General features: G+C 49.5%; 15 protein-coding genes across 15 annotated transcripts; 6 read left to right on the top strand and 9 right to left on the bottom strand.

The window, feature by feature from the left end:
• Window positions 1-423: 423 nt before the first annotated feature.
• On the top strand, window positions 424-1,662 carry N7519_005281 (twinfilin; the record flags this gene model as incomplete). Its single annotated transcript, XM_057292057.1, is given in 5 exon segments — window positions 424-442; window positions 513-672; window positions 689-1,148; window positions 1,229-1,480; window positions 1,543-1,662. 5 exon segments carry the CDS (start codon window positions 424-426, stop codon window positions 1,660-1,662), a joined length of 1,011 nt encoding a protein of 336 aa, XP_057146868.1.
• A 530-nt stretch (window positions 1,663-2,192) lies between these two features.
• N7519_005280 (pinin family protein) lies at window positions 2,193-3,412 on the bottom strand (the record flags this gene model as incomplete). The annotated part of the gene is made up of 4 exons (XM_057292056.1): window positions 2,193-2,675; window positions 2,730-2,798; window positions 2,863-3,319; window positions 3,402-3,412. 4 exons carry the CDS (start codon window positions 3,410-3,412, stop codon window positions 2,193-2,195), a joined length of 1,020 nt encoding a protein of 339 aa, XP_057146867.1.
• Window positions 3,413-3,731: 319 nt separating this feature from the next.
• N7519_005279 (PHF5 family protein) lies at window positions 3,732-4,058 on the top strand (the record flags this gene model as incomplete). Its single annotated transcript, XM_057292055.1, has 1 exon — window positions 3,732-4,058. The coding sequence occupies one exon, from the start codon at window positions 3,732-3,734 to the stop codon at window positions 4,056-4,058; it is 327 nt and encodes a 108-aa protein (XP_057146866.1).
• Window positions 4,059-5,514: 1,456 nt separating this feature from the next.
• N7519_005278 (alpha/beta fold hydrolase) lies at window positions 5,515-6,874 on the top strand (the record flags this gene model as incomplete). The annotated part of the gene is made up of 7 exons (XM_057292054.1): window positions 5,515-5,593; window positions 5,669-5,721; window positions 5,777-5,884; window positions 5,943-5,965; window positions 6,111-6,441; window positions 6,494-6,545; window positions 6,597-6,874. 7 exons carry the CDS (start codon window positions 5,515-5,517, stop codon window positions 6,872-6,874), a joined length of 924 nt encoding a protein of 307 aa, XP_057146865.1.
• A 175-nt stretch (window positions 6,875-7,049) lies between these two features.
• N7519_005277 (saccharopine dehydrogenase family protein) lies at window positions 7,050-8,504 on the bottom strand (the record flags this gene model as incomplete). The annotated part of the gene is made up of 5 exons (XM_057292053.1): window positions 7,050-7,749; window positions 7,802-7,926; window positions 7,979-8,051; window positions 8,102-8,249; window positions 8,315-8,504. The coding sequence occupies 5 exons, from the start codon at window positions 8,502-8,504 to the stop codon at window positions 7,050-7,052; spliced, it is 1,236 nt and encodes a 411-aa protein (XP_057146864.1).
• A 1,327-nt stretch (window positions 8,505-9,831) lies between these two features.
• On the bottom strand, window positions 9,832-10,683 carry N7519_005276 (uncharacterized protein; the record flags this gene model as incomplete). Its single annotated transcript, XM_057292052.1, has 1 exon — window positions 9,832-10,683. The coding sequence occupies one exon, from the start codon at window positions 10,681-10,683 to the stop codon at window positions 9,832-9,834; it is 852 nt and encodes a 283-aa protein (XP_057146863.1).
• A 440-nt stretch (window positions 10,684-11,123) lies between these two features.
• On the top strand, window positions 11,124-11,709 carry N7519_005275 (60S ribosomal protein eL43; the record flags this gene model as incomplete). The annotated part of the gene is made up of 4 exons (XM_057292051.1): window positions 11,124-11,142; window positions 11,211-11,241; window positions 11,353-11,517; window positions 11,646-11,709. The coding sequence occupies 4 exons, from the start codon at window positions 11,124-11,126 to the stop codon at window positions 11,707-11,709; spliced, it is 279 nt and encodes a 92-aa protein (XP_057146862.1).
• Window positions 11,710-12,692: 983 nt separating this feature from the next.
• Window positions 12,693-14,589, top strand: N7519_005274 (putative PHD and RING finger domain protein; the record flags this gene model as incomplete). Its single annotated transcript, XM_057292050.1, has 2 exons — window positions 12,693-12,924; window positions 13,001-14,589. 2 exons carry the CDS (start codon window positions 12,693-12,695, stop codon window positions 14,587-14,589), a joined length of 1,821 nt encoding a protein of 606 aa, XP_057146861.1.
• Window positions 14,590-17,272: 2,683 nt separating this feature from the next.
• On the bottom strand, window positions 17,273-17,535 carry N7519_005273 (uncharacterized protein; the record flags this gene model as incomplete). The annotated part of the gene is given in 2 exon segments (XM_057292049.1): window positions 17,273-17,403; window positions 17,415-17,535. 2 exon segments carry the CDS (start codon window positions 17,533-17,535, stop codon window positions 17,273-17,275), a joined length of 252 nt encoding a protein of 83 aa, XP_057146860.1.
• Window positions 17,536-17,737: 202 nt separating this feature from the next.
• Window positions 17,738-17,986, bottom strand: N7519_005272 (uncharacterized protein; the record flags this gene model as incomplete). The annotated part of the gene is made up of 1 exon (XM_057292048.1): window positions 17,738-17,986. One exon carries the CDS (start codon window positions 17,984-17,986, stop codon window positions 17,738-17,740), a length of 249 nt encoding a protein of 82 aa, XP_057146859.1.
• A 117-nt stretch (window positions 17,987-18,103) lies between these two features.
• Window positions 18,104-18,496, bottom strand: N7519_005271 (uncharacterized protein; the record flags this gene model as incomplete). The annotated part of the gene is made up of 2 exons (XM_057292047.1): window positions 18,104-18,342; window positions 18,412-18,496. 2 exons carry the CDS (start codon window positions 18,494-18,496, stop codon window positions 18,104-18,106), a joined length of 324 nt encoding a protein of 107 aa, XP_057146858.1.
• Window positions 18,497-19,003: 507 nt separating this feature from the next.
• On the bottom strand, window positions 19,004-19,868 carry N7519_005270 (uncharacterized protein; the record flags this gene model as incomplete). Its single annotated transcript, XM_057292046.1, has 3 exons — window positions 19,004-19,218; window positions 19,290-19,354; window positions 19,822-19,868. 3 exons carry the CDS (start codon window positions 19,866-19,868, stop codon window positions 19,004-19,006), a joined length of 327 nt encoding a protein of 108 aa, XP_057146857.1.
• A 287-nt stretch (window positions 19,869-20,155) lies between these two features.
• Window positions 20,156-20,464, bottom strand: N7519_005269 (uncharacterized protein; the record flags this gene model as incomplete). Its single annotated transcript, XM_057292045.1, has 1 exon — window positions 20,156-20,464. The coding sequence occupies one exon, from the start codon at window positions 20,462-20,464 to the stop codon at window positions 20,156-20,158; it is 309 nt and encodes a 102-aa protein (XP_057146856.1).
• A 933-nt stretch (window positions 20,465-21,397) lies between these two features.
• On the top strand, window positions 21,398-23,034 carry N7519_005268 (flavin-containing monooxygenase; the record flags this gene model as incomplete). The annotated part of the gene is made up of 2 exons (XM_057292044.1): window positions 21,398-22,349; window positions 22,391-23,034. 2 exons carry the CDS (start codon window positions 21,398-21,400, stop codon window positions 23,032-23,034), a joined length of 1,596 nt encoding a protein of 531 aa, XP_057146855.1.
• A 147-nt stretch (window positions 23,035-23,181) lies between these two features.
• N7519_005267 (uncharacterized protein) lies at window positions 23,182-25,337 on the bottom strand (the record flags this gene model as incomplete). Its single annotated transcript, XM_057292043.1, has 4 exons — window positions 23,182-24,483; window positions 24,578-25,067; window positions 25,121-25,200; window positions 25,248-25,337. The coding sequence occupies 4 exons, from the start codon at window positions 25,335-25,337 to the stop codon at window positions 23,182-23,184; spliced, it is 1,962 nt and encodes a 653-aa protein (XP_057146854.1).
• Window positions 25,338-25,453: the final 116 nt, after the last annotated feature.

Below are 25,453 nucleotides of genomic sequence, written 5' to 3'. Positions count from 1 at the left end.
AGATCAACTGCAAGCTGGTTGAAATGGCTCTTTTCTTTTTGTAAATATTTTGTGCTTTGCGTTAGTTCCTTTGTATACCACTTTGTCTGGTGCGCTTTGAGCTGAAATAGAGAATATTCAAAGAACTCTCGACGAATCGTTCACCGGTGGAGTGGGTGTTTAGAGGTCGATCAATGACCAGGTGGTTGTAGATATACCAGTCAGCAATGCTTCTGTAACGACCACATAAGAACATAGGTATCTTTATCGAGTTAGGTTATTCAACTGTTTCTTTTTTCTTTTTGATGGACTTGTTGGATGTAGAAAGATCAAAATAGAGCCCCGACGGCTGACACGCCATCGGCCCCTCATTCACCGCTCCCCCTCCCCTCATAAACAACAACCAACTCCCGGGGCCATCTGCATATCCTAGAGTGCAGCATCATGCAGTCCGGAATTACAGGTAGGGCACTCGAACATACTTGATCTCCAATTCTGAAATCCCATTGAATTAACGCTAATAAATCACCCAGTCTCCGCGGAGCTACAAGATGCATTCGCCCGCTTCAACTCCGACTCCTCAGCCTTCTGTCTGCCGGTAACCATCACAGCAGAGACCCTAACACCGCTGGATCCAATCTCGTTCCAGGGCAGCCCCTCGATAAATGCCTTCTTTTCAGCCCTCCCCCAGCTGTCTTCCGTCCTCCAGCCTAAAACCCCCCCTCTACCTCCTCCTCCGGCGCCCATCGACCGCCTCAAATGCACTCATCGCTTTGACCTACATCCCGTCCAATGCGCCTGTGCGAGCAAAGACACTCTTCGCCTCGACTCGCTCCACCCTGACCCGCGAGCTGGGCACAGAGAAGTTTGCTTCTACCGTCTTTGCTACCGAGGAAGATGAGATCCTGGGCCAGGATGCGTGGCGCGAGCGTGACGGCGAGGGCCCTAATGCTATCTCTCGTGAAGACATGATGGGGGAGAAGGAGAGAGAGCTGGAGGCTGTGCGTAAGGCCGAGGCCGAGGCACGGAATGGCACCCCGGGGAGGGATATTGGTATTGGTGGCAGTTTTGGACCTGGCTCTGGCTCCGGAATGAGGGTTTCTATGCCTGTTGATGAGGGTGCTAAGTCTGCGCTGAGAGACCTACAAGACGGTGGGTTGGTACAACTGGTAAGTTATTGCTCAGGCTTGTAGTCATTCTTTGAGAGGGCTGGTTCGGATCTGTGAGATTTGAGGCTAACTTCAAGCAGACGGTTGATATCCCCACGGAGAAGATCGTCTTGGCCGACTCCCAGTCTGGAGTCGAGGCGAACTCTGTCGCCACACACATTTCCTCTTCTTCGCCGCGTTACTCTTTCTATCATTACCCCGGATCCGATGTCGTGATCTTCGTGTACACCTGTCCCACTGGATCTTCGATCAAGGAGCGTATGCTGCACGCCAGCTCGCGGAGAAACGCTATCACAGTTGCTGAGCAGGAAGGACTCAAGATCGAGAAAAAGGTATGTGTGCCCGTGCTGTGGATGACTGTAATTGTTTCGACGATTTGGATGCTCACAAATAGCAGATTGAGGCCTCTGGCCCTGATGAGATCACCGGTGATCGGTTGCAAGAGGAAGTCACCCCGGCACGAGACCAGGGTCCTGCGCGAGGATTCGCCAGACCTCGTCGACCCGGCCGGTAAATCGCTATTGTATAGATAGGTTATGTTGACGAGGCCGGAAAACTCCCCTCAGCGGATATTTATCTAATAGCTGTAGTAAATATAGCAGCGCTATGCTAAACCTTGCCAGGTTATTGTCCAAGACTTGGTAACTACGTGTTCAGGCGAGATGAGCAAAGGTAGAATTGGATCTGGGGCAATTCCTGCTCATACGATGGTTAGAGCATTGATCGGATCCTCAGATACCTCCTTTGGGGCACAGTTCTTATATAAAAACCGTGCCTGAACTGTGTTTCCTGGATAACTGGCTGTGGCCAAACTGACCTGGACTAGCACTGTAGCACTCTTAGTTATTGCCTGATGTAGGTTTTAATGAGCAATGGAAGGAATGAATATCAATATTCCTTTAGACAATGCCTACATAATGAGTTCCAATATGACAGATTCAAAATAACAAAGAAGACTCCAAGGGTATTTGTGTCGACCTCAAGACCCAAAGCCATCGCACCACATAATTTGACATGAAAAGACCGACTACAGCCGACTACTAGCTAATAAATCACAGTGTCCTCATTATCCTCCACGACCTCGCCTCCGTCATCATCTCGGTGGGCTTCATGTTGATCTTGAGGGGCACTTTCCTCCACGTTAGCAGTGGCTTCATCCGTTTTAGCTAGATCAGGGTTTTGGTCATTAATGTCTACACCCACCGTGTCCGGAGCACCCTGAGCCGTTTCCTTAGACTTTGAATCTGTCGGATCTGCCTCGTGCTCTGGAGCCGATGGCTGGTCTCGAGGACCATCTGTTTGCTGCTGCTCTTCTGACACTTCATGTTGCTTTTCGCCTGCCTGTTCTTGTGTTTCAGCCTGGGTTGGCTGGGTTTCAACCTGCGTTGGCTGTTCGGGTGCAAATGCCTCCGGTGGATATCGGGCTTCGAACTCGGCGACTTCTCGGGCAACAGTCGCCTCTGTCTCTTCGATCTGTTGTTTTATCGTCGCATCGTCGCCAGGTCGGGGTTGCCATGGTTTGTAATACTAAAGATGCATTAGCTGATGGCTACTATATATGAATAGCAAAGCATAACTTACCAGAGCTGGCTGTGCCTGTGTCTTGAAGAAATGTGCCATGGCAAGCATATTCGAATGCCGCGTTTGCATCTGAGAATGGAAAAAATCAGCAAACCCTTTCAACCCAAGATACCACAATGGAACATGAACATACCGCTTCTCGCTCATACAACGGCGTTTCCCTCCTTCGAATTTCATCACGCTGTTCCTTGCGCCGTTTCTTCAATTCACCGTACTCGGCATCCTGCGACTTCAACTTCTCTTGCTGCTTCTTTTCAATATCCGCGCGTCGCCTCTGTGCCGCTGAACTTGAGCTCTGCGAGAGAGTACCAAGCAGCCCCCCGAATAACCGCTGACCCCGCTTGCGGTCCTCGTCTCGACCCCCGCGTGGTCGTGTAGGCTTCGTCTCTACGGACCCATTTTTCGTGGGCGGAGGGGATGACGGCCGACGCCGCTGAGAATGCGGGGAGGTATTGTCTGTAGAGCTGAGTCGTCGGCGCTTAGGGTCGTATTCTGCAGTTGAAGACTGTCGTCGCTTCGCTGTCAACTCCGGAGACTGCTGGGTGGTATCCTGGTTGGGCACAGCCACTGCTGATGCAAGTGTCTCAGGGCTGTCAAAGTAGAATGCGCATTAGCTAGAGCGCTCCAATTACAATAGTTGCGCATGGGTTGCACGGGATGAGGGGACCATACCCTTCAGACATCTTGATCGGCAAACAACGCTGGTTATAAGAAAGAAACAGATTGAGAGTGAGCAACAAGCGATGTTTTAGGCCCTGATCCGGGTCAAATATTGGAGTTGAGGTCAAAAGGCGCAAAATAATGAGACGACACGCTGCTTCGAATCAGCACTGTTTAGGATCACGTGCACAGACCACTTAGCCTTGGTTCACCGTCGGCTTCTTCTCTTACCTTCTCTCAGTCATTTTCTTTTCACTTCCCCAGCGAGTGGCAGATCATACCTTATTCCACTTTATACAGTTCTTGCTATTCCCATTTTCTTGCTGCCTCTCTCAACTCACAATGTCTCGTCACCACCCCGATCTCGTCATGTGCCGGAAGCAACCCGGCATCTCTATCGGCCGTCTGTGCGACAAATGTGACGGAAAATGCCCCGTCTGCGATTCCTACGTGCGCCCCACGACCCTGGTCCGCATCTGCGACGAGTGCTCCTTCGGAAATTATCAGAACAAGTGTGTCGTCTGCGGCGGCGAGGGCATCAGTGATGCGTTCTACTGCTTTGAATGTACGCGCCTCGAAAAGGACCGCGATGGATGTCCCAAGATCATAAATCTGGGAAGTTCGAGGACGGATCTGTTCTACCAAAAGAAAAGCTTCAGGAATCAATGATCTTCAAGAGGCTTGTGGCTTGGTGTCCAAGTGGAGGGGAACCAGCCATGAGTCTGGCGGGTTTACAACGTTCAGCCTAGCGACGACAAAAATGACTCTACAACCTTTACAAATGTGAGCATGCGGAACACATTTTGTCAGTGGACTTAAACCTGCTCCAACTGGTCTATTTGGTGCCGTCTGCCTGCAGCGAGTTGACAAGTGGAGATCAACGAACACATGCCAACGAAATACCCCTGTGACCTAGCCTGCTGTTGTGGGATCGTACAACGCTACCAAAAAAGAAAATAACTGGCAGACATGGTGCCAGCGTGCCCTGGAATATCAGACTTCGAGGCTCCACGAACACTGCAGATGATTTGGCGACTCAAGGACCAGCGGGGATCTGGGTGGAGCAGCTGGAAACAACTCCTGCAAGGTTCGTGACTGGCACGTCTGGGGTCTCGGTCAGGTTTTGTCGATTACCCAAATGGGTGTGGCATGACCCAAGCCCCAAACCTGCGGCTTCAAGGCCTTGTGTACAGATCGTCTCTTTCGAAAACATATCCCTTTTTTGGTTTTATTCCCCGAAGAGCCTTTGGCCTCAATGTCAATACCCATTTGAATAAATCATACTTGTTTTCGTGCATACAAGTGGTCAGCGGCGCGATGGCTTCCATTTCAGAAAATAAATTATTGTATTCTTGGTAGCATTATGAGCCTTCTCAAGACATCCGCAAGATTTTGCGAGTTCGACGTAACCTCACAAGCTTCGAATAGGAACGCCATTGGAGCTCATCTCAGAAGCTATAGACAGAGCAGAAGAGTCCAAATACAGGTTACTCGTGAGACATTCTGCATATCTCCGCTTGATATGTAGAATTACTCTATTAAAAGGCTATTGGATCAACTATAGCTACACTCCATCCTTGTTCTATATCTCTTACGGCTCTTCAAGGAACGGACATCATATCAAGCTTTTGCTATTGTACTATAATATCTTCGACTCCTAGGTATCTAGTCGTCAAACTTGGTCTCTTTCTATCCCTGTGGACAACCATCACCCTCTTAAGGACCTATAATCCTATCAGATACTCTTCAAAGACACTAATCGAGGTATATAAGATGATGAAATTAGAGCATACAATGTAGGGTTTATAGCGTTGTCTTGGCGCCCCACTCGTTGTTTCTAACGTGCCGAGGCACACCTGGGAGGGGCTCGGGATACCTTTCCAGGGCTAGCTTCGGACATGATTATATATCTTTTATTATTCTAACATATATCCTTTCACTCATCAGTTGCAGGTTGTATTTGTATCAACTTCACCAGATAGCCTGTGAAGTTGAACAGCTTTATAGTGTTTCAAAACTCGAGCTCTACAAGGTGCCCACGAAGCTTCGAGTTCCCCGACATAAACCCCTTTTCCCTTGAAGACCGAGCTTGAAAACATAGCTATCACTGCCTGAATCAACTGTCATGCCTGCCGACAAGATCCGAGTGTCGAGTGATTCCCGCATTGAGTACAAGACCGCTACACTCAACGGCCATAACTACTGTGAGCATACCACACTAATGAGAGCATATACTACGATGTTCTCCATATGAAACCATCTGAGCTGACGATATGCAGCTTACATTCTCAGCCAGCCCAAGTCAGGGCAATACAAAGCCACTGTTTTCCTGGTAAGCGGCCAGCTCAATATAAAAAGCCACACATGTTGACATATATTCTGCCTAGATCCATGGCTTCCCGGATCTCTCAATGGGATGGCGGTACCAGATTCCCATGCTTGTAGACATGGGATTCCGGGTGGTAGCTCCCGACTGCCTCGGATACGGACGAACAGTGAGTCTTTCCACCTCCCACCGTATCATGAGAATTATCATCTAATAACAATTCCAAGGACGCCCCGGACGACTTCACCCCGTATTCCCACAAAAGTTGCGCAGCAGACATCAAAGCCCTAGCAACCCATCTAGGCGAAACCCAAATCATCCTAGGTGGACATGACTGGCAAGCATGCCCAACCCAACTATCTTTCCCGGAACCGCACAGCTAATACACAAAGCAGGGGCGCAGCACTCGCCTACCGCATTGCCCTCTGGCATCCGGAGCTAGTAAGCCACCTATTCACAGTTTGTGTGCCTTATGCACGGCCCATGGCCCAGAATATCTCTATCGAAGATCTTGTCCGTAGCGTGACACCGCACTTTGCATACCAGCTGCAGTTCAAGAGCGGGGAAGTAGAGAAAGTTATCCGGTCTAAGGACGAGATTCGCCAGTTTTTGCTTGCGCTTTATGGGGGTCGCACTGAGGCAGGCGAGTTTGGGTTTGATGCCAATAAGGGTGTTTTGCTTGATAAGATTGGCCAGTTGAAGCCGTCGAGGTTGTTGAGCGAGGAGGTAAGTTGGGTTTATTTGATTTGGGATTTGGGATCATACTGACTTCCTCCAGGAGTTGGAGTTTTATACGAATGAGTTTGCTCGCAGTGGGATTCATGGACCGCGTATGGTTTCTTCTGGACTGCTGGTTGGGTTCTTGCTGACTATTTCTATAGTTAACTGGTACCGCACTCGCGACGTGAACTATGAAGATGAGCTTGCTATTCTCGACAGGGAGATTCAGATTCCTACACTGTTTATCCAGGGACTGAGGGATCAGGCTTTGCCGCCTCATTTGGGCAAATCCATGGCGAAACAGGTCCCGCGACTTACCCTGAAGCAGGTTAATACTTCGCACTGGGCTCTGTGGGAGAAGCCTGAGGAAGTGAATGAGATTATTGGGACTTGGCTGAAGGACCAGTCTTCTGCCAATGGAAGGGCTGGCAAGCTCTGATTAGGGAAAGTGCAGGTATAGTGGCATAGTGAAAAGGAACTATTGATTATTGCGAAAGTACGTATCTCATATCGTCAAAGTATTAAGAATATGTGCTTCGTCACGGGTCGAGAGCAGTTGCTTGACCCATCACAACTGCATAGAGCTTGCACTTACCCGTGAACGATGAAGCTGTTTAGTACTGGAACACCTTCGTCTCAATTTTGCAGCCAACCTTTTCCAAGCGGTCCACGTAGTCCTGACCCAACGTAGCGGGGGTGACGATGCCACCACGAGATACCTTCTTGATCTTCTCCTCCTCGTTAAGAATAACCATAGCAGCTTCGGCCAGCAACAATCCAGTAAAGGGGTACATGCCGCCGTGGTAAGTGATCTTACCGAAGACACGCTGTGGCGAAGCACTGTCCGCAGTAGCAATGGCATGGTACTCGAGAAGGTCATTTGACGAGTCCTCTCTGCGCGGACCACTGCCAGGGGCAAAGACGAACTTCTCCACCAGCCAGCGAACCGGCGGCAGTGCAAGCAGCGAAACTGCAACCAAGAAGCCGAGGTGGATAGCGACGCCAATTAGCGCGTTACGGACCGACAGGAACTGGCGGAAGAAGAACTGTTGCCCGTACAGCTCTGGCATCAGGCTGCTGCTGCGGTGCACGATGGTCATGTCGCAGATACCGGATGGGGAGGTCGTCACGGTACCCAGGTCGGGAATTGAGCGTACACCAAATGCCTTTTCTAGGATTGATTCGCTGGGGATGTTCTTTGGCGGGGATGCTACCAATGAGAAGGGAGTCATTGCCTTGGACAGCTCAGACACTGAAAACCCGTCGAAGATGGTTAGAATGGTATTCATGGTACCGCCGCTGGGGCCGGAGGATCTGTTGTGAATGGATTAGAGATGTACTTCTTTGTGGACATGAAATTACATACTTCATTTCCTTGATGGTGCTGTCGACCTTGCGGGTTGAAGACGAGAGGTCCTCTCGGACTCGCTTAACCAGAGCCCATGCCAGGATATCAGCGGGGGCACTCTCGACACCAGTACTAGGGATCATCTGTCTGAAATTAGTATGGATATATATGGGTGAAGTTGGTTGCGGAACGAACAATAGCGCCATTAGCCTTGGCGGTCTCGTGGTACTTGTCGATGATCGACTTGACCCAGGGTGTTTCTCCAGTACTATAACGATCAGCAAGCGTTCGAATCAGTTGGAGAAATACAAAACTTACACATCCACATAGTGAGTTCCATTAACAGCGCACGCCTCCACGACTGGTGTCGAGTACAGGTGGTAGGGACCCACACAATTGATAACCAGCCGGGTTTTCTGGGCGAGCTCGTTGAGCTCGGTGGAGTTCAGTTGAACGACAAGTACATCTATGATCACATCAGAGTGAGCATTGAGATATAGCCGTAAACAAATTGGTCTGCAAGTTACGTACCTGGGTTCACGCGGTCTGGGTTAAGAGCCTTCAGTTCCTGGGCGATAGGCTCCATTTTCTGAGCGGATCGACCTGCGATAGCCCATTTCAGATCGGTAGGAAGGTTCTGCACAATGTGCTCTGCGCAAAATCGGCCAGTATACCCAGTTGGGCCCAGCAAGACCAGGTCATATTGTCGGTTGGAAGTCATGGTGGCTGAATCGATGGAGTGCAGTCTATGATGTAGTTTTGAAGAACAAGGGAGCTCTCGGCAAATCACAAGCTCCTCGGCACTTAAAGATGCAGTGTGGGGGTTGGAAAGGGAGCAAGCGGGATAGCCACGAAATAGTTTTTGAAGTTTTACGTAGGATTAGAAGCAACACATGTTACACAATTGAGATTCTACCTGAATCTGGGAATTGAAGAATGTTTATATTCCACGACAGGGTATTATCACGTGACCGGATAGATTGATTAGCCCGAGAAAGGGAGAACCGGGGCTGGTCTCGAACACAATCAAGCCGGATTGGGACCTCGGGATGGACGTGATAGTTATACAATATATTATACAATATACAGTATTGCATAAAGACTTGTAGGATATAGAGAGGAAATTGGATAACGTATTTCACAAGCGAGCTGCGCACACAAGCGAGCTGCGCACCCCACCCAACCTACTAATTTCAAATGCATTTATCTCAACCAAAACGCCATTAAATTAAATTTAAAAAAAACATCATCTATCTGGACATGCATCTCTCCTATGACCCCGATTTTTACATAGCCCGCATGTTGGTAAAGCCCTAGTTCTTGGCTGTAAAGGTGGCGAAGGCCTTCTTCGTGGCGGGGGTATAGGTGCTTCTATTGCTTCCACCGGCTGCATAATTAATGCAGATGCTTCTTGAACTGAGAGGCCTTCTTCCGCCGGTATCTGCCTTCTAGATCTAGTACGCTTTTGCTTCTTCTTCTCATTTTCAGCGCGTAAATCGCTCACTTCTCTCTCCAGTAGTGCGGCGGATTGCATCGTGATCTGGCAGGCTTTCAAAACCTGGTTTATAGCGGAATTGAGCGGGCTCGGGGGGCTTCTTGATCTTGTACGAAGCAATGCTTTGATTGACAAAGCTTGTTTTTGCAATTGCACATAGTTCGAGGGCGTTTTCGGATCCCAATCACTACCCCGGCTAGAAGGGGGGTAGGGGTAGCAAGCCGGATATTAAGCTTCGAAATCACTCTCTCCGGTGCAAAAGGGATTAAACCAGTAGATTGAAAGCTATTTTTAACAGTCTCAGATTTAAAGGCTTCCATTCGTACAGCAGGGTATGCTTCAAGAAAATCCAGTTTGTCAACATGATTCGATCCGCACCGCATTCGAAATTCAACCAGCCGGCTATAGGCTCGTTTTAACACCGCAAAACAGCCTACATCCAGAGGCTATAAAAGGTGAGAGGAATGCGGAGGCATACAGATTGGTATAATCTTATTCTCTTCACAAATTTCATCAAATCTCGGGGTTAAATGACTTCCATGGCCGTCAAGTATCAAAAGCCGATACACCCCTTCGTATATAAAGAAGTAGTAGGAATAAAGAGCTTTTCAAGCCAACGAATCCCAATTTCATTAGTAGTCCAGCCGTTAGGACTAACTTCAAAACGCCAGTCAGAAGGAAGGCTATCGAACCAGGATTCAATAAAGACTTTGCCTTTAAAAATCACACACGGCGGAAGAGCCCAGCCAGCAGCATTCGTACACTCGATAACAGTCACCCATTCACGATTTCCAGGTTGTAAAAGTGCTCGCCGACCGTAATATTCACTTCTCGTAATCACCCTCGCAGTCGCCGTTAATCCTATCGCAAAACCGGTCTCATCAAAGTTATAAACGTCGTCCGGGTCGATCCCGAATTGTAAGATGGTTTTTTGAACAAGATTAAACCACTCTGTAATAACCTTCGGGTCTTCGCATTTCGCACGCTCGTAGTTATACCGTTTCGAAAACCGAGAGGATAGAAGAGGATGTCGTTTCACATAGTTCGTCACCCAATTTTCGCCGACCGAAAGAACCGGGGTAGTTCCGCGCTTTTCAAGAAGAAGATTCGCCATTTCTCGTACCATAGACGGCCGGGGAGCTGATCCTCGAGAATCCATAGAGAGAATCCATTTTTCAAGAGATTCCTCTTCAATTTCTATCAGTTTATGTGAATTGGCGCGAGAATTCGCGCGAGAAGTGGTCCCATAAAGACGTGTCCGGAGGGTTGATTCGGGCACTTTGAAACGGCGCGCTGCTTCGCGAATAGCGCTGATTTCTTTATTCTTAAAAGCCTGGATAGCTAATAAGATCCTACCCTCTCTCTCTATTGAATCTTTAGAGGATTGAGAGCGAATTGGTGGCATAGTGGGTGGTTGAATTAACTAAGTGCTAATTTACGGACGCGTTTTGGGTGGGGTGCGCAGCTCGCTTGTGTGCGCAGCTCGCTTGTGAAATACGTTATTGGGTATGAAATCAGACACCTGAAATAGAAGGCATCCAATATAGAAATCAAACCGAAAACTCCAATTCAAGGGCAAATCAAACAAATTCTTGAAAAACCAAAATGATATCCACCGTCGTCATCTCATCTGGTGGACCCTCCAAGTGGGACCTGCGAAAGAGAAAAGTAAGCATTGGAAACCTGAGGCCACTACATGACATAAGCCCACTAACTCAAAATGGTCAGGTGATCGCACCAAGCCAAGAGCCCTAAGCGAGAATCCACAGCACAACCCGCCCTCATTCAAAGCGTCTTTTTTGGTCTCCTGTTGAATACCCATCTTCATCCTCTACACCAGCCAAGATGACGAAGCGCACCAAGAGTATGTGCCCCTTTCTCAAATTCAACAAACCGCAAACCGAATTGCTCAATGCTAACTATTTTCCACAGAGGTCGGCATCACCGGTAAATATGGTACCAGGTATGACATTCGCCCAATTCGCGCCCACACGACTGTGATTTCCTCGAGACACACGACCCATAGCGAATAATCCTATACGACGACACAACGATTCTAACAAATTCCCAACAGATACGGTGCCTCCCTGCGTAAGCAGGTGAAGAAGATGGAAGTCACCCAGCACGCCCGCTACGTCTGCACCTTCTGCGGAAAGAACACCGTCAAGCGCAAGGCTGTCGGTATCTGGGAGTGCAAGGGCTGCGACAAGACCGTTGCCGGTGGCGCTTACACCGTCTCGTAAGTCGCCCACGATCGCAAGGAACGACAGTGTGATCCGACCCGGGGATCGACCTTGGTTGCCGCACACAGTCGCAATCCACAACACAAGACGGGAAAAGATTACTGACAGTTCTTTTCTTTTCTAGCACCCCCGCTGCCGCTGCCACCCGTTCCACCATCCGTCGTCTGCGTGAGATCGCTGAGGTCTAAATGGGAGGATTGTGTGGTTTCATTTCTCTTTACGGTTACGTCTGAATACCAAAAATGAATGAAAAAATTCGGGATTACGAATTCTTGTTGCAATCCGCTTCGCCCCGAGTATGCCGTATATCGATGTGACTGGGTTTCAAAGTTCACCTCGGTCGCTGCCTACATTGCCTACATGATAGTCAATCCACCGGTCTATCCAGGATCCTCCGCCTGATTATTTCGATGTTCTGCGACCGTGTGAATCATACGGATGGACTGCGGACTTGCAGTCTTTTGTGGTTTCTCGGGCGCTGGACAGTCACGTAGACTCGGCATCAGTGGATCTTGGTTTGGAGGTCACCTGGTCTTAAACGTATTGTCTTGAGTGCTCCGATTGCACCTCGGGCTATATCTTCGTACTTTCTACGTTCACACCTGGACATTTCACGAGGTGCCTGGCATATTCCGATCTACCTGATGCGCACCTGACTGATACGATGGCTTGCCTGGCGACGATTTGTCCGGTTATCTGCGATGACTAAGGTGAAAACTGCCCAGGTGCCCAGGTGCCCTTCACCTCCCTGGGCAGGGGTGTCCACTTGGACAGGTGTGATTCTGGTTTCAGCTAAACCATGCCTAATGTAGTCATTTTTAATTTGTAGATCGGCCACCTTTCTCTTACTAGGGTAGGGACTTTGTGTAGTTTCGCGTTGTACAGGGACGTTGATGATTGCAGGACGTCCAGGTCAGATACTGAGGAATAGTAGAATTAAAAAGAACTTGTACATACGTATGATTTTAATCTTCTCAATATATTGAAATAACATTATACTGAAACAATACAATATCGAAGTCCAAAATCCACATCATTTGCCTCCGTCACGTTCCTGCTTTGCGTTAGTCCGCCCGGCCCACCTTCAAAAGGCGCTCCCCACACCTTTCTCGCTTCTACACTTCTCGAGCGCTCTTCATGGACTTCGCTTTCTCTAATAACTCTGTCGCTCATGTCCGATACCTGTATTGTTTGTTTAGGAGACCTTGGTGAAGGGGCGGGTGATCCTCTTGAGCCTGTTATTGATTTGAATGACTTCAATGGCGACTCTCAGATCGCTCAGCTACTTCCCTGTGGTCATATCCTACATAATAATTGTTTAAAGCCATGGGTTGAACGAGCAAACAGTTGTCCGATATGTCGGCGCAGTTTCAATATGGTGGAGTTGAGTGATAATGTCGGAGGTATGACGCTCCCCCTTCCTTTGACTTATGATACGCTTCTTGATCAATAAGTACTGACTATATTGGTTCGTTATAGGAACTGTTACTTCATCCTACGCTGTCCAGGATCGAACCCAAGTGGCCGAAGTTGACCCTTCTATGATAATCGAATATGCGGAGGATGACTTGACCGATTTTCAACCATGTACAATTTGCGGACAAGCCGACAACGAGGATGTTCTCCTATTATGCGATGGGTGTGATGGGCCTTCTCATCTATACTGCCTAGGTTTGGATGAGATCCCCTCGGGGTCATGGTACTGCCAACAATGCGAGGAGCTACGTGCCCAGGGACCGGCTCCCGAGGTATCAGCACGGCCGTCTCGAGCGATCGAACAGCGGAGTCGACGAACTAGGGCCCAGCAGAGACGACTGCAGAATCGGACTCAGACGAATTCTCTACATTGGGCACGAGTCTGGCAGTCTGTCTGGGATCATCTGAATCTCGATCTTGATTTCCCCTTCGATGACGACCGATCTGCCGAACGTGCGATGCAACAGCGCCGTCGCGAGGAGGCCAACCAGCGTGAATTCCAGGCTTGGCAACGCCGCTTTGAAGTCGCCGAGCGACAAGGTGGTGGCAGTCGGTTCCGCGACACAGCATCCCTGTTCGATCTTGATCATGCCCGACCATCGCGACCTCGGCCTCCTAGAGTTCCAACACCGGAGCCTGAGTCCTTAGAGGAGATGCGGGCTTGGAACGCCTTCGAGAGGGCACGAGAGATCGAAAACAACCCGAGTGCAGCCAGGAAGCGCAAAGAGCCGACCATGTCGCCGTCTCCGGAGCCTACAGAACCAGAGCGCAAGCTGAAGCGTCCTCGAACGAGGAGGCCGCAGGAGCTCGCGGCTCTCGCACAGCAAACTCAAAATGGTGAATCATCCAGAGCTGCGAGCTCCAGTGTACGACCGGGTGGTGATACCTCCGGACCAAGCTTCCTGTCATCACTTTTGAAGGAGGTCGAAGACGCACCGAACCATTCATATGGACCTTCGGCTTCGACATCTGTCGCTCCTACCGACCACCCATCTCCTGGTCCCTCTTCTCCCTCCATCTCTCCCGCCTCATCTCGGTACTCCTCCCCTCTCGTCTCAGCGGCCACACCGCCTCCTTTCCCACGCAGCCGCCCCATCTCTCCCCTTCAATTATCCTCCCCGGCCCAACCCTCATCTCCTCCTTTCTCTCCTGAAGTGTCCTTATCGGGTAGTCCATCGTCAAATGGCGCGAAGGAAGACAAACCACAACGCCAGCCCGGTCGTCCTCGCTCCCGCATCCCCCAACGAGCACTGTGTTTCGGGGCCTCCCGCTCCCCCGACTCATCCCCTACTCGAACTGGTCCATCCCTAGCTCTCAAAGCCGACATCCAGAAAATGGTGGGCACCGGATTAAAACCCCACTATAAGAAAAAGATCATATCGAAAGAACAATATACGAACATCAACCGGACCATTTCTCGCATGCTCTACGAGCGGGTTGGGGATAAGGAAACGCTTGAGCCGGATGAACGTACCAACCTCGAAACAGAGGCCAAGCACGAAGTGCAGAATACAATTGACGCACTGAAGGTGAAGAGCAAAGACAAGCAGAAACAGCGCATGGTGGCGACCGACACAGACGGTGATCTATAATGACTATACCACGAACTCTCCCCGGCATTTAATGGCGTTTCTTCTCATCTCAGCGAATCATACCTTGGCGGAATGGATGGAATGTACAACTGGCGTTTGATTCTTGCAGGCTGTTTTCTTCCTCGTCTTCTTCTCTTCTTCTTCTCCTTCCGCAAGATATCTCTGTGAGAAATCTTTTATTTGTAACACCCCGCTTCGATGGGAGTGATTGTTGTGTTTTCTTGCGGAGCTAGTCTATTCCCGCGTTCTCTTTGCTCCATATTGTGTTAAATATTATTTACCTTCTGACCGTAGGGGGAGAGATGGCCACCTCTGGGTAGCCTCGCCATCTTTGGTTTATCGGGTTTTTCTATTTCCTATTTGGGGCTTGTTCACTTGTAAAGACAATTCCTCCGTGGATCATCTCTGACGAATAATTTATAGGAAGACAGCGGCAACTCCTGGTTCAATCGCGGATCAATTTGACTGCACGTCTATAGATGGATCTAAATAGAGCACATATAGTAAGTGCAAAGGACGCTGTGACCTCTGAGGATAAAGCTGATTCTGAACAGTGTGATACCACCGGAGTCCAGGCTACAAAATATACCGGAATTGACAGTTGGCAAGGAATAAGCTAACAAATGTGCCCTTGCACTCGCTGATTTATCGGTCGAATCGTGCTGGTACCCATTTTCATCTCCCTCAGCAGTCCCAGACAAATCTCGCTTACGATTTTCCCATGCACACACAATCCCGGCGCATAGCGAGGTGTTTTATCCTTTGAAGATGAGCATACCGGCCTAATCGGAAATCAGCTCTAGCACAACCAAACACCACACTCCATTCCCGTCAAAACCGATATATTGAATAAGCCGTTATCTACCCACCAGGAATCCCTACGGTAACCAGCAGCGAATCGAGCACGTAAAACCCGAACGGGTTGATGATAGGCGTGAACGTTCACACCGACCCATTGGCGATCAAGCCCAGGAATGCAACGATGACGATCAGCTAGAGCGTATGTTCCCTAGTAGCCCGGTCAGCTGTTCGGCTTTGTAGTATGTGTTCCACGCGGAGTTGTTAGACCGCAATCTCGCTATGGTGATGTAGTCTTGTTCATTGAACCTGCGTGCTCGTACGTACTATGCCTTGTGGGAGTATAGCACTAGGCCCCAAGATACGGTCACTGCGTCTGCCATGTAGTATATGTACATGTACTGGAGTTACCTGTTATGTCCGTAGTTTATCAGCGTTAACCTCGCTAAGTCCATGAACTACCAAAATCGTCCAAAGCCCTATGGTCCAGTAAAACACATGGTTACTTGCACCAGTTTTATCCGTGGGATATCCCCTAACACTTACCGTCTCAATTAAATCTAGTCGCTCTTTTCGGGTCTATCCTGCTTGTTATATTCCTATGGCATATGGACTACATGTACTATTCGCTCACACTCCGTAGCCTGGTACGTTCAACTGGCCATCAGGGTTGGTAGTCAAATACATCCCAACAACCAGATACAACAGTTATAAAGTGGCAAATAATGTTCACTTAAGGAGAAGAGATAAACATCGAGATTGTTGAAGATGTTATTTGGGAGCTTGACTGAAAATATCTCATAGCCGTCGTCTCTGTCGCCTAGCTCGGAGCAACCAACAATAGAGAACTTTCACTGACGAGCTCTTGCTAACATACTTCCTTGACACTCCGTTTCACAGGAGACCGATACATGCTCTTTGGTGGTTGAATTGGGTTCGGTTGACTCTGTGAGCCTTGTCTCAATGATTTGCTCACTCCGGATCTGAGTCTGAAAAGTGTTTCTCATTTCAGCCTCAAAGTTGGGCAACGGATGTAGTAGGCCTCGACCCGTGAGCAGACCCATAGGTTCCATTGACAGCCAATACGACGTAGCCAACGGTCACAAGCGGTGGGAAATATACTGCTTTCCGAGAACACCCCTCACAACTCCATCAGTCAGCTCATTTGAGCTCCTTAACATCCTACTCCAGGCTTTCTTGTTTGGCCGTCTGTTTGACCATCCGTGCTTTCCCTGTATTGTTGTCTGAATCCCGACCGAGCGTCCCATTTCCGGGCCACTCCCAACTTCCATTAACGTTGGAAAGAGACATTGCGACGAGCTAATAGCTGGAGCCAACCAGGCAGAAACCCAATCTCGGACTCAGTGGCTCGCACAGCAACACCGATTCCATGGTCCCCACTGTCTGCCAGCAGATCCTGGAAATGTCTTGCCCAGGGTTGCTAGGGACGGAACAACCTAGTAGAATGCGGGTAGCGCAACCTGGTAGCATCGGGGCTAAGCAATGTGGTTGAGGAAACCAGAGTCGGTCGAGCCAAGAAACGCAATATTCCGTATTTGTAATTGCCCATGTTCATTACCGAAACGATCTCAGGATAGAATGTTTGTTAACCATGTAGCCGTCGAATTGTTCCATTCCTCTTTGCTCGGCTCCCACACTGGATCTTGAAGATCATCAATGCTCCTTAGGGGTGGGCGCGTTCAGCTCGATGGGCCGGTTCCCGGAGACAACACGATCATAACAAAGATCTTATTCCCGCCTTAAGGGCATCGATAGCTTGGGCTAATGTGCTGGCCTCCCTGGACTTCGGCGGGAGACGGTATCCGCGAGGGATACGAACCCACCGGACCACAACGTCACCGCAATCGACATCTTGGGGCTTGGCTTACGCCGTGCTGGCGGAAGTACTAGACTCCCCTGTAATGATATGAAGATAGGGGCGTTTGCAGGTGCTCTTGGCCTTCTCTTTCTCCTTCTTCTTGGCCTTGTCGTTGGCCTTTCCCTTGCCCTTCTGCCCTTCCCCACACCGGACCTGTCCTTTTCATCAGTGGTACCAATGCCGGGTTCTGACACAAAGTAAACTGGAGAGGTGAGGAGCCTTCCGTCATCCTCTTCGCTTGCACGAAGTGCCACAACCAAGGCTAGCATCCTCGTTGAAATGAGATTGCAGGCAAATAATCAGCGAGCCGATCTGGCTCTCGGATCGCGGTGTTCAATGAGCTTCCATCCTCCTTCACATGGTTCCAATATGGACCATATTTGTGAATTCGAACAAACTCGTCTAGTTTGACAAAACGCTTTCCCTTATCACCCTATAACTATTTGCTATCTATACCCGTCCGTCCGGTGCTCACTGGCTGTGCGAAACTGGGTATCTAGTCGCAGGGGCTAGCTGGGTTGCTGGGCGTGTATGGCCCGAGGGTCTAGCTGAACCGGTGTGGCTGGTGGATCTCCTGAGTGAGCCACGTAGCGAGAACTGGCGGCCAGTGGCGGTTTTGCCCTTTATTCCACCGAGGAACAAATGGACATCGGGGAGCTTCATCGGTCCAGTTTCGCCATCGCGAAGAATCTCAACTTTGGCCACGTTTTCACCATACATGAGGACTAGGTTGTTATGGGTCAATTGGAATCCGGACACCTGGAGTCGCAGCGCTTTAATTATGGTTAGCTTGAGTCTCCTAGTCTGATCCAGGTTCTCCAGACCTTTGTCGAGGAGTCAATGTCGGCGACGCGTTTGTTTATGATAGGCGTAAACCGAAGTCCGAAGCCTCGGTATGAAAGACAGATGGACGTCTTGTGTACTCGGAGTAGGGTCGTACCGGCCACCGTATGTGAGGCTAGTACTCGATAGTCCGACCTGCTTGGGTCTCAACTTGTCTGAGGAAAATTGTCTCCTCATAAGTCGACAGACGGCATGTTGAACATTCAGCTCCCCCATATATCGCGCAACTTGACCTATAGTATAGCATAAATATTAGGATATTAGACATATGAATATTGTATATCATGGTACCTAGGACATACCTAGGATGCGGCGAAGCATGTACTCATAGCCATCCTCAATAAGTCGCAATCCGTTCCTTGGGATGCGGAAATTGGCCCGGGCCATGGTGTCTTCACTTCGCCAATGACTTTGATAGCAGCACTATTGTCAAGGACCACCAGATCTGGAACTCTGGCGTATCCAAATCGCGCAGCGGGACCTTGACTTAGCCTCGTTGTCCACTCCAGTTTTTGTCAACGTGGTCGTATTGTTCTGAGGAAAACGACCTGATGGCCTGGAGCATCTCCTTATCCAGCAACCACAAGTAATGTCTGAATGTTGAGCTGGCGAGGATGTAGTAATCCGCGTAGACTTAGACTGGCTTTGTAAATCTTAGCACATTTGGGCACATCCTAGTAATAACTGGTTAGTATTAAGCATAACTAGTATATCGATAACATACTAAGGCCACTCTTGTGGCTTGCAGCCTAGGCATTCGCGCACTTTCCTATACTCGGAATTAGCAAGATCCAGTTAATACCAAATGCGACTTTTACGTTAAAGCTGGGCCTTCGCGCGCCCTCCGGATGATGGAGCATCCACTGAGCGTAATGGTTCATCGTTTCGAGGTGGTCACAGTACGCATTTCCCTTCTCCGGAGCTCTCGGTCGGCTGGAGAAGACGGTCTCCGCTGGATGCTTGGTTTTGGTGGCATGGTACCGTTAAGCAGATGGGACGCCAGTCGATCGCAGTTCGCAACGGAATCATGCGTGCGAACCGGCCATCCACGCCTGCGCGGCTCAAGTTTCCCAGGTACGGGAGACCATCGGTAGCGATATTCAAGGCGTCTACATGAGAAAAGGTAAGTATGCACACGGCAGGTCAGGGGTGCGTCAACATGGGCCTGAAAATCACATACCGGACAGAACTTGACCGGCGATGTATGCGATCCTTTCTGAATCACATCTGGCAGCATGTCCGATGCTAGTGAAGGGTAGAAGGCAAAGTAAAGGAATAAAAGATGAGTGAAAGGTTCAGAAATCAGGGAGGGAAGGGATATTGGAACAGGAGGGGCGATGCTCATATTCCTGTCAGACGCAATATGCTTTAAGGTATAGAGAGTGAGAAATACACGAGGTAGTTTCTGCATGGTGATATAGCTGTGCGCCTCTTACCATCTTCTAGGCTCCGGGTGTGTATGCGAGCTGATATGTGTTACGTCAGTAAACAACATGGATAACCGTGAATTGTGTATGCAACTGACTGTAATATCATCTAAAGGGTGGTGTTTGATGAAGATATTCTTCAACACGAGGGGATTTTGAATTGGTCACCATGATGACTCGAAAGCAGGGAATCGGAAGTCCATGGATCCTGAATAATATGAGGGGGGAAGATGGATGGGTGACGAGTCGTAAGACTGTTAGGGTATAGTTAATAGGTTGTCGTACTAGGCCTTGAGGCCTCTGGCAAATCCCTCAAACCCGAGTAGACTCATGGGGTGATTTTGACTTCAAGTTCGTTGGAAGTGGAATCAACACCCCCGTTTGGTTCATTCCATTTTCTCCCTGCCTTGGGAAGCTTCCGTGTAAGGCGGCGTAATGGCACGAGTAGTGACCTACTCGGCCAGGTTGCCGGCGTCGGAAAGGTCGGCCCCGGTTGGCATGTCAATTCTTCATTGCTCGAGGTTTGAGCCTGTCAGCTCCTTAAGCGCTTCTCTCAGAGAGATCTTCTTCTCGTGCTTCACTGTGGGATTTGTAGCTCTTTTTCCTTTTTGCCAGTTTTTTATATGTTGTAGAACTTAAAGCAAAAGTCAAATGGGGTTTCTTGGCTTGTGTTCGCTCGTGTGGTCACCTTGTGGGTGATTGTAGAGGTGGGAGTCTTGAGGTCAGGCTGTTGTGTGAAATAGTCGAGTCCTCCCACGTGTTGAGCGAACTGGTAGTCGGAGTCAGTGGGGGAGGCGGGCGAGGGCGGGCTGTTCTCACGAGACATGCAAACTGCCCACTTAGAATCTGCGAAACGCAGACCCAAATGTTCCGTGTGGAATATGGCGCTGTGAACCTTGTTGTGGTCTGTCGATGCATGAGCATACATCAGTAAAGAAGAAAAGTGTGATCAGGATCAATGTGATGGATGATGATGATCATCTAACTAGCTGCCATGAAGCTGCATCTATTAGCTTCATGGCACAAAGAAAACAAAGAGATAAAGGCTAGAAAGATCTGTCACAAACTGCATGAAAGCACTGCCATTAACGCATCAGATTTTGATAGTAGCTCGGCCGGGTCCGTTATGCATGATGTTGTGTATGCCCTTTCATGTTAGGATGATCGCGGATGGTGATAGGGGCGATGTCAGAAGATGAGGCTCTCGTGATTGTGCAATTGCTTGAAGTTGGCCAAGCATATCCACAAACGTATAGATGACATATTCTGCCTCGAGGGTTGTTCCCTCCTTGATGACTGCCAACTACACATAGCTGGTTCTTCAATGGGGGTTTGACCCCGGCGATACTACAACATGGAAGATCCTTAAGCGGGTTAACTCGATTGAGGATCAAGTGGAGGAAGATCTCATTTCTTTCTTTCTCTCGAAACTTTTTTTCGAAGGTGTCTTCGTTTGCTTATTGGGTGGTCAATTGTTGTGTCTATTATGAATCGGCTTGGTTTTCTTCTTTAGATCGTTGAGGGTTCCTACAGCTGGTAGATCTAGAGCTTTATCCTAGTATTTGTTCTAGAACAAGCCAGCTGTCTTAGATCGACAGAACGACGCAATAGCTTTGTTTTAAGCACCTCACTGTTTGATATATACATACATGTACTCGGTGTGTTTCAGTGATCTCGGCTTTGTACAAGCGCATACCGGCTGTATTTATCTTCCCCGCAAATTGTTTGGGAAACTTCCGGCATTGTCGAATCCCGACACATGGGAAATCTATAGATAAGAAGGGTATATTTATGGCTAGGACGTAACATCCCCATATATCGCATCCACTTGGACAACTCCGACACAAATCGCACTTGAATCATGGGCAGCATCCAAGAACCAAACTTCTTCCAGAAGAACGGAGACCTCGACTACGATGTCCTTATCATTGGCGCCGGACTTTCTGGCATTTACTCACTGTATCAAATGCGACAATTAGGCCTGCGGACGAAAGTCTTGGAGGCCGGCGGTGGTGTAGGCGGAACCTGGTACTGGAATCGATACCCAGGCGCACGCTTCGACTCTGAAAGCTATTCATACAATTTCTCATTTTCCCAAGAAGTCCTCGATGAGTGGAACTGGTCAGAGCACTTCGCCTCGCAGCCTGAGACACTACGGTACTGCGAGTTCGTATGCGACAAATTCGATCTCCGCCGAGACATGCAATTCGACACGCGCGTCACTGCAGCCCATTTCCAAGACAACACCAAGTCATGGCTTGTAACAGACGAAAAGGGACAACAGTACACCTCACGATTCGTGGTCACTTGTATTGGCATCTTGAACAACTACACTCTACCCAATATCCCGGGAGTCCTGGACTACAAAGGCGAAGCCTTCCACACTGCCCGCTGGCCAGCAGAGCAAGTCGACTTCACGAACAAGCGCGTCGCAGTCATCGGCACCGGCGCAACCGGCATCCAAGTAATCCAAGAGATCTCCAAGACAGTAGGCCATCTAACCGTCTTCCAACGGACCCCGAACTGGAGCCTCCCTCTCCGGAATGCACCGCTCACCCCAGAAGAGATGGACGAAATTCGAACCCGGTACCCAGAGATATTCCGAAAATGCGCGGAGTCCTGGCACTGCTTTATGCACGTATCGGACAAGCGAAGCACGTTCGACCTGAGCCCGGAAGACCGCGAAGCATTCTGGGAGGAACTATATGCGCAACGCGGGTTTGCGAAGTGGATGAGCAACTTCGGCGACATCAACACGAGTAAGGAGGCGAATGCGCTGTTTAGCGAGTTTATCGCGAACAAGATCCGCGAGCGTGTGCATGACCCCGTCACGGCGGAAATTCTTATTCCGAAGTGTCATGGGTTCGGACGAAACGGGTGCCCATGGAAACGCGCTATTTCGAGGCGTATAACCAGTCCAATGTGCGCTTGGTGGATGTCAAATCTAATCCTATTGAATGTGTTACCGAGTCTGGTATTAGGACGAGGGATGAATCGTTTGAGTTCGATATGATTGTATATGCTACCGGGTTCGATGCTGTGACTGGGTCTTTCACGGCTATTGATTTCCGCGGTGTTGATGGGGTGAAGTTGAAGGATAGGTGGAGTGAGGGCCCACGCACGTTTTTGGGTCTGTTTGTTGAAGGCTTTCCTAATATGATGATGGTTATGGGACCGCATCAAATGTTTGGGAATATCCCTCGCAGCGTGGAGTATGCTGCGAGCTGGGTGGCGAGGTTTATCGAGTTCTGTCGAGACCGGGGTATTACATTTGCTGGGGCTACGCGGCAGAGTGTCTTGGATTGGACGGAGCATGTTCATACTTGCGCTGACGGATTGCTTGCCAATGATGTCGATTCTTGGATGACTGGTGTCAATAAGAATTTGGCGCACAAGCAGAAAAGAATCATTGCGCGATATCAGGGTCCGGCGCCTGGATATCGAAAGCGTGCAGAGGAGGTCGTCACGAGAGAGTACCGGGATTTGGTACTTGAATGATTTGTTTTTATATAGCATTGTTATGGAACACTTTCAGTCTTGCAGAGTATGACATGATAGGGTATATGAAACTACCTTCGTAGTATCCAACGAAATAACTCAGGATAGGGAAGTTATATCAAAGGGAATCTGGGGTCTTCAGGGTTATTACATAAAAAGATTCATCTCAAGGGTATCGCAAGGCTCAAATAAATCCTGGAACTGAAGCATAGCATCAGCAAAGGCATCATCATCAAAGAAAAGCTCCTCGGTATGTGGAACAAGCAGTCTACCAGCGATGCCACTAGTTTCAGTAGTCGCAAACGGGAAGTAGGCAGTCCAATCAATGCCATCCGCCATTTCCATATACACCGTTCCATCACCCATACCAAGATCCGGACCAGGCGCTCGCTGCGAGTCAAAGTCCGGCGCTGTAGCACCAGGCCGCAGACGGCCAAATCCCGAGTGGAATACTGCGGCAGTGGGCCACATGATACGCAGTTGGTCCACGGCTAGAGTCAAAATATCTAGATCTTCATTGGCGCTCTTGGCTAGTCCTTCGATTCGAAGGGCTTGTAGCAGCGCAATGAATGCCGTACCGCAATACCACCCTGTTATAGCCATGAGGAATCGGGTTCCCCCGCGTGATAGAATGTCCCGCATTATGCGAGCCATGCATGACGCGGCCAGTATTGCTGGTGGATATGCTTGTGGAAGAGGCTGGGATGGGGACGATCGCTGAAGGTGGATTATTATAATGACGGCCAGATATGGAAGATGTAGTTGATGAACATCTCTATTGAAACGGGTTGTGCGATTTGATCCAATGGGCAGTTGCAGATGGGGAGGAAGTGACTGGACCCAGCCGATGAGATCGCGGGCCAGAGATGCCGGAAATGCGGAAGATCCAGCGTCGCTGGAGCGAGCGAGGTATTTTGCAATTTTGCCAATGATAGCGCAAAGACGGACCCAGTAGATAAAGACTTCAGCTTTGGTTTTATCCGTATCCCCGGAGAAATCTTCCAATGTGGGTTCTGACAGGGTACAGTCTTCGGGGTCAATGACACATGGTTTGCTTTGACACAGCGCAGTCAGTCGCTCACGCGCAAACGCCGTCCACCATATTCGACGCCGGAGACTGAGATCAATCTGTTGACGTAGTGGATGGTTCTGAGCTGGTTCCCGGTGTACACCTAGTTGTTGGCAATGTCGGATAACCACCGAAGTCCACCACCATGACGAATGGCGATGGAGAATAGTTGGAGGCCGTGGACTCCACCAATAAAATAGAGAAATAGCTTTTAGTGAGGTCATGACATCTGCCTCTTCATCGTTGTAGAACCTGGTGCGAGCTCGCTCGTAATAGCCAGCAGGTCCATCATGTGGAATCATGGGTGGTTTGATATGGCTACCAACCACTGCCAGGGCATTTACCAGTAGTGGAGATCGAGCAAGCTCTTGTGAGAGGGTCTCTCGGTCTCAGGACTGGACACCATGGGTAGCAGTACTCCCAGTATGTTTCTGCGAATGTTTGTTGTAGGTCTGGGTCAGGTAGATTGGGTACCTCGGGCATTCTTTCAGCAATGAGCCGCTCCTGAGCTCGCGCATTTGTTTGTAGCTCTGGTAGAAATACATGGCCAATTGGGTAGCTATCATTATGCTCCGAGTGGTCTTCTGTTCGTTGAGTGGCAGGAGAATCATTGGTCATGGCTTGCATAGGCCTGCCCTGGGGGTCAGGCGGCACTTGACCCGGGGATGGGCCATTTCTCAGCGACCATCCGATATTGTCGGAATTTTGAGTTCCTGCTTGTTTGACATGTGTCGGGGAGATGGAAGATCTCTGAAGCAGATCTCTGGGGAAGTCCAACGACCGGCCATCATTTCCTAGCCGGACCCCAGGCGGTCCAGAGGATGGTTGATTGACAGCAAGATGATCCGGAATAGAATTATGTCGGTTTACTTGAGTACAGGAATTGGTCGAATTGGGCTCGGTTACCGGAGGTGTTAATGGGGCCACACTTGCAGCGGGCCGACCTCGTTTTGATGGCCTCGTTCTGTGACCGGGTTAGGCCATATACATCCGAGATGCCTTCGCAGAGTCACTCACCGGCATTCTTTGCCGCCAGATTCGCATTTGGTGCAGTTAGTATACCCTTGAACCCCTCGCGCTTGCAGGTCACATCTAATCTGCAGCCGTTAGCCTCTTTGCCGAGACTGTGGGGAAACTAAATTACCTTCTTGCTATGACATGCCACACAGGCGAGCTCTGCGCGCTTCCGTTTGGTTTGGTTACCAGTGAATTGCAACCAAAGCGGTTCGGACATGATTGGAATTCTGTAAGGTTGCAATTTAAACCATCAGTACGATACTGCCTTCACATAAGGTGGGGGAAAGCTATCCCCGCAAAACTCCTCGCCAAGCTTCCCCAGATACCCTCGGC

Source organism: Penicillium mononematosum (genome assembly GCF_028829835.1).
Source record: "Penicillium mononematosum strain IBT 11891 chromosome Unknown utg000003l:1.0-8172316.0:1.0-8177699.0, whole genome shotgun sequence".
NCBI classification, from domain to species: domain Eukaryota; kingdom Fungi; phylum Ascomycota; class Eurotiomycetes; order Eurotiales; family Aspergillaceae; genus Penicillium; species Penicillium mononematosum.
The sequence above is the reverse complement of the archived record's forward strand: the minus strand, read 5'-3'. Positions and strand labels throughout refer to the sequence as shown.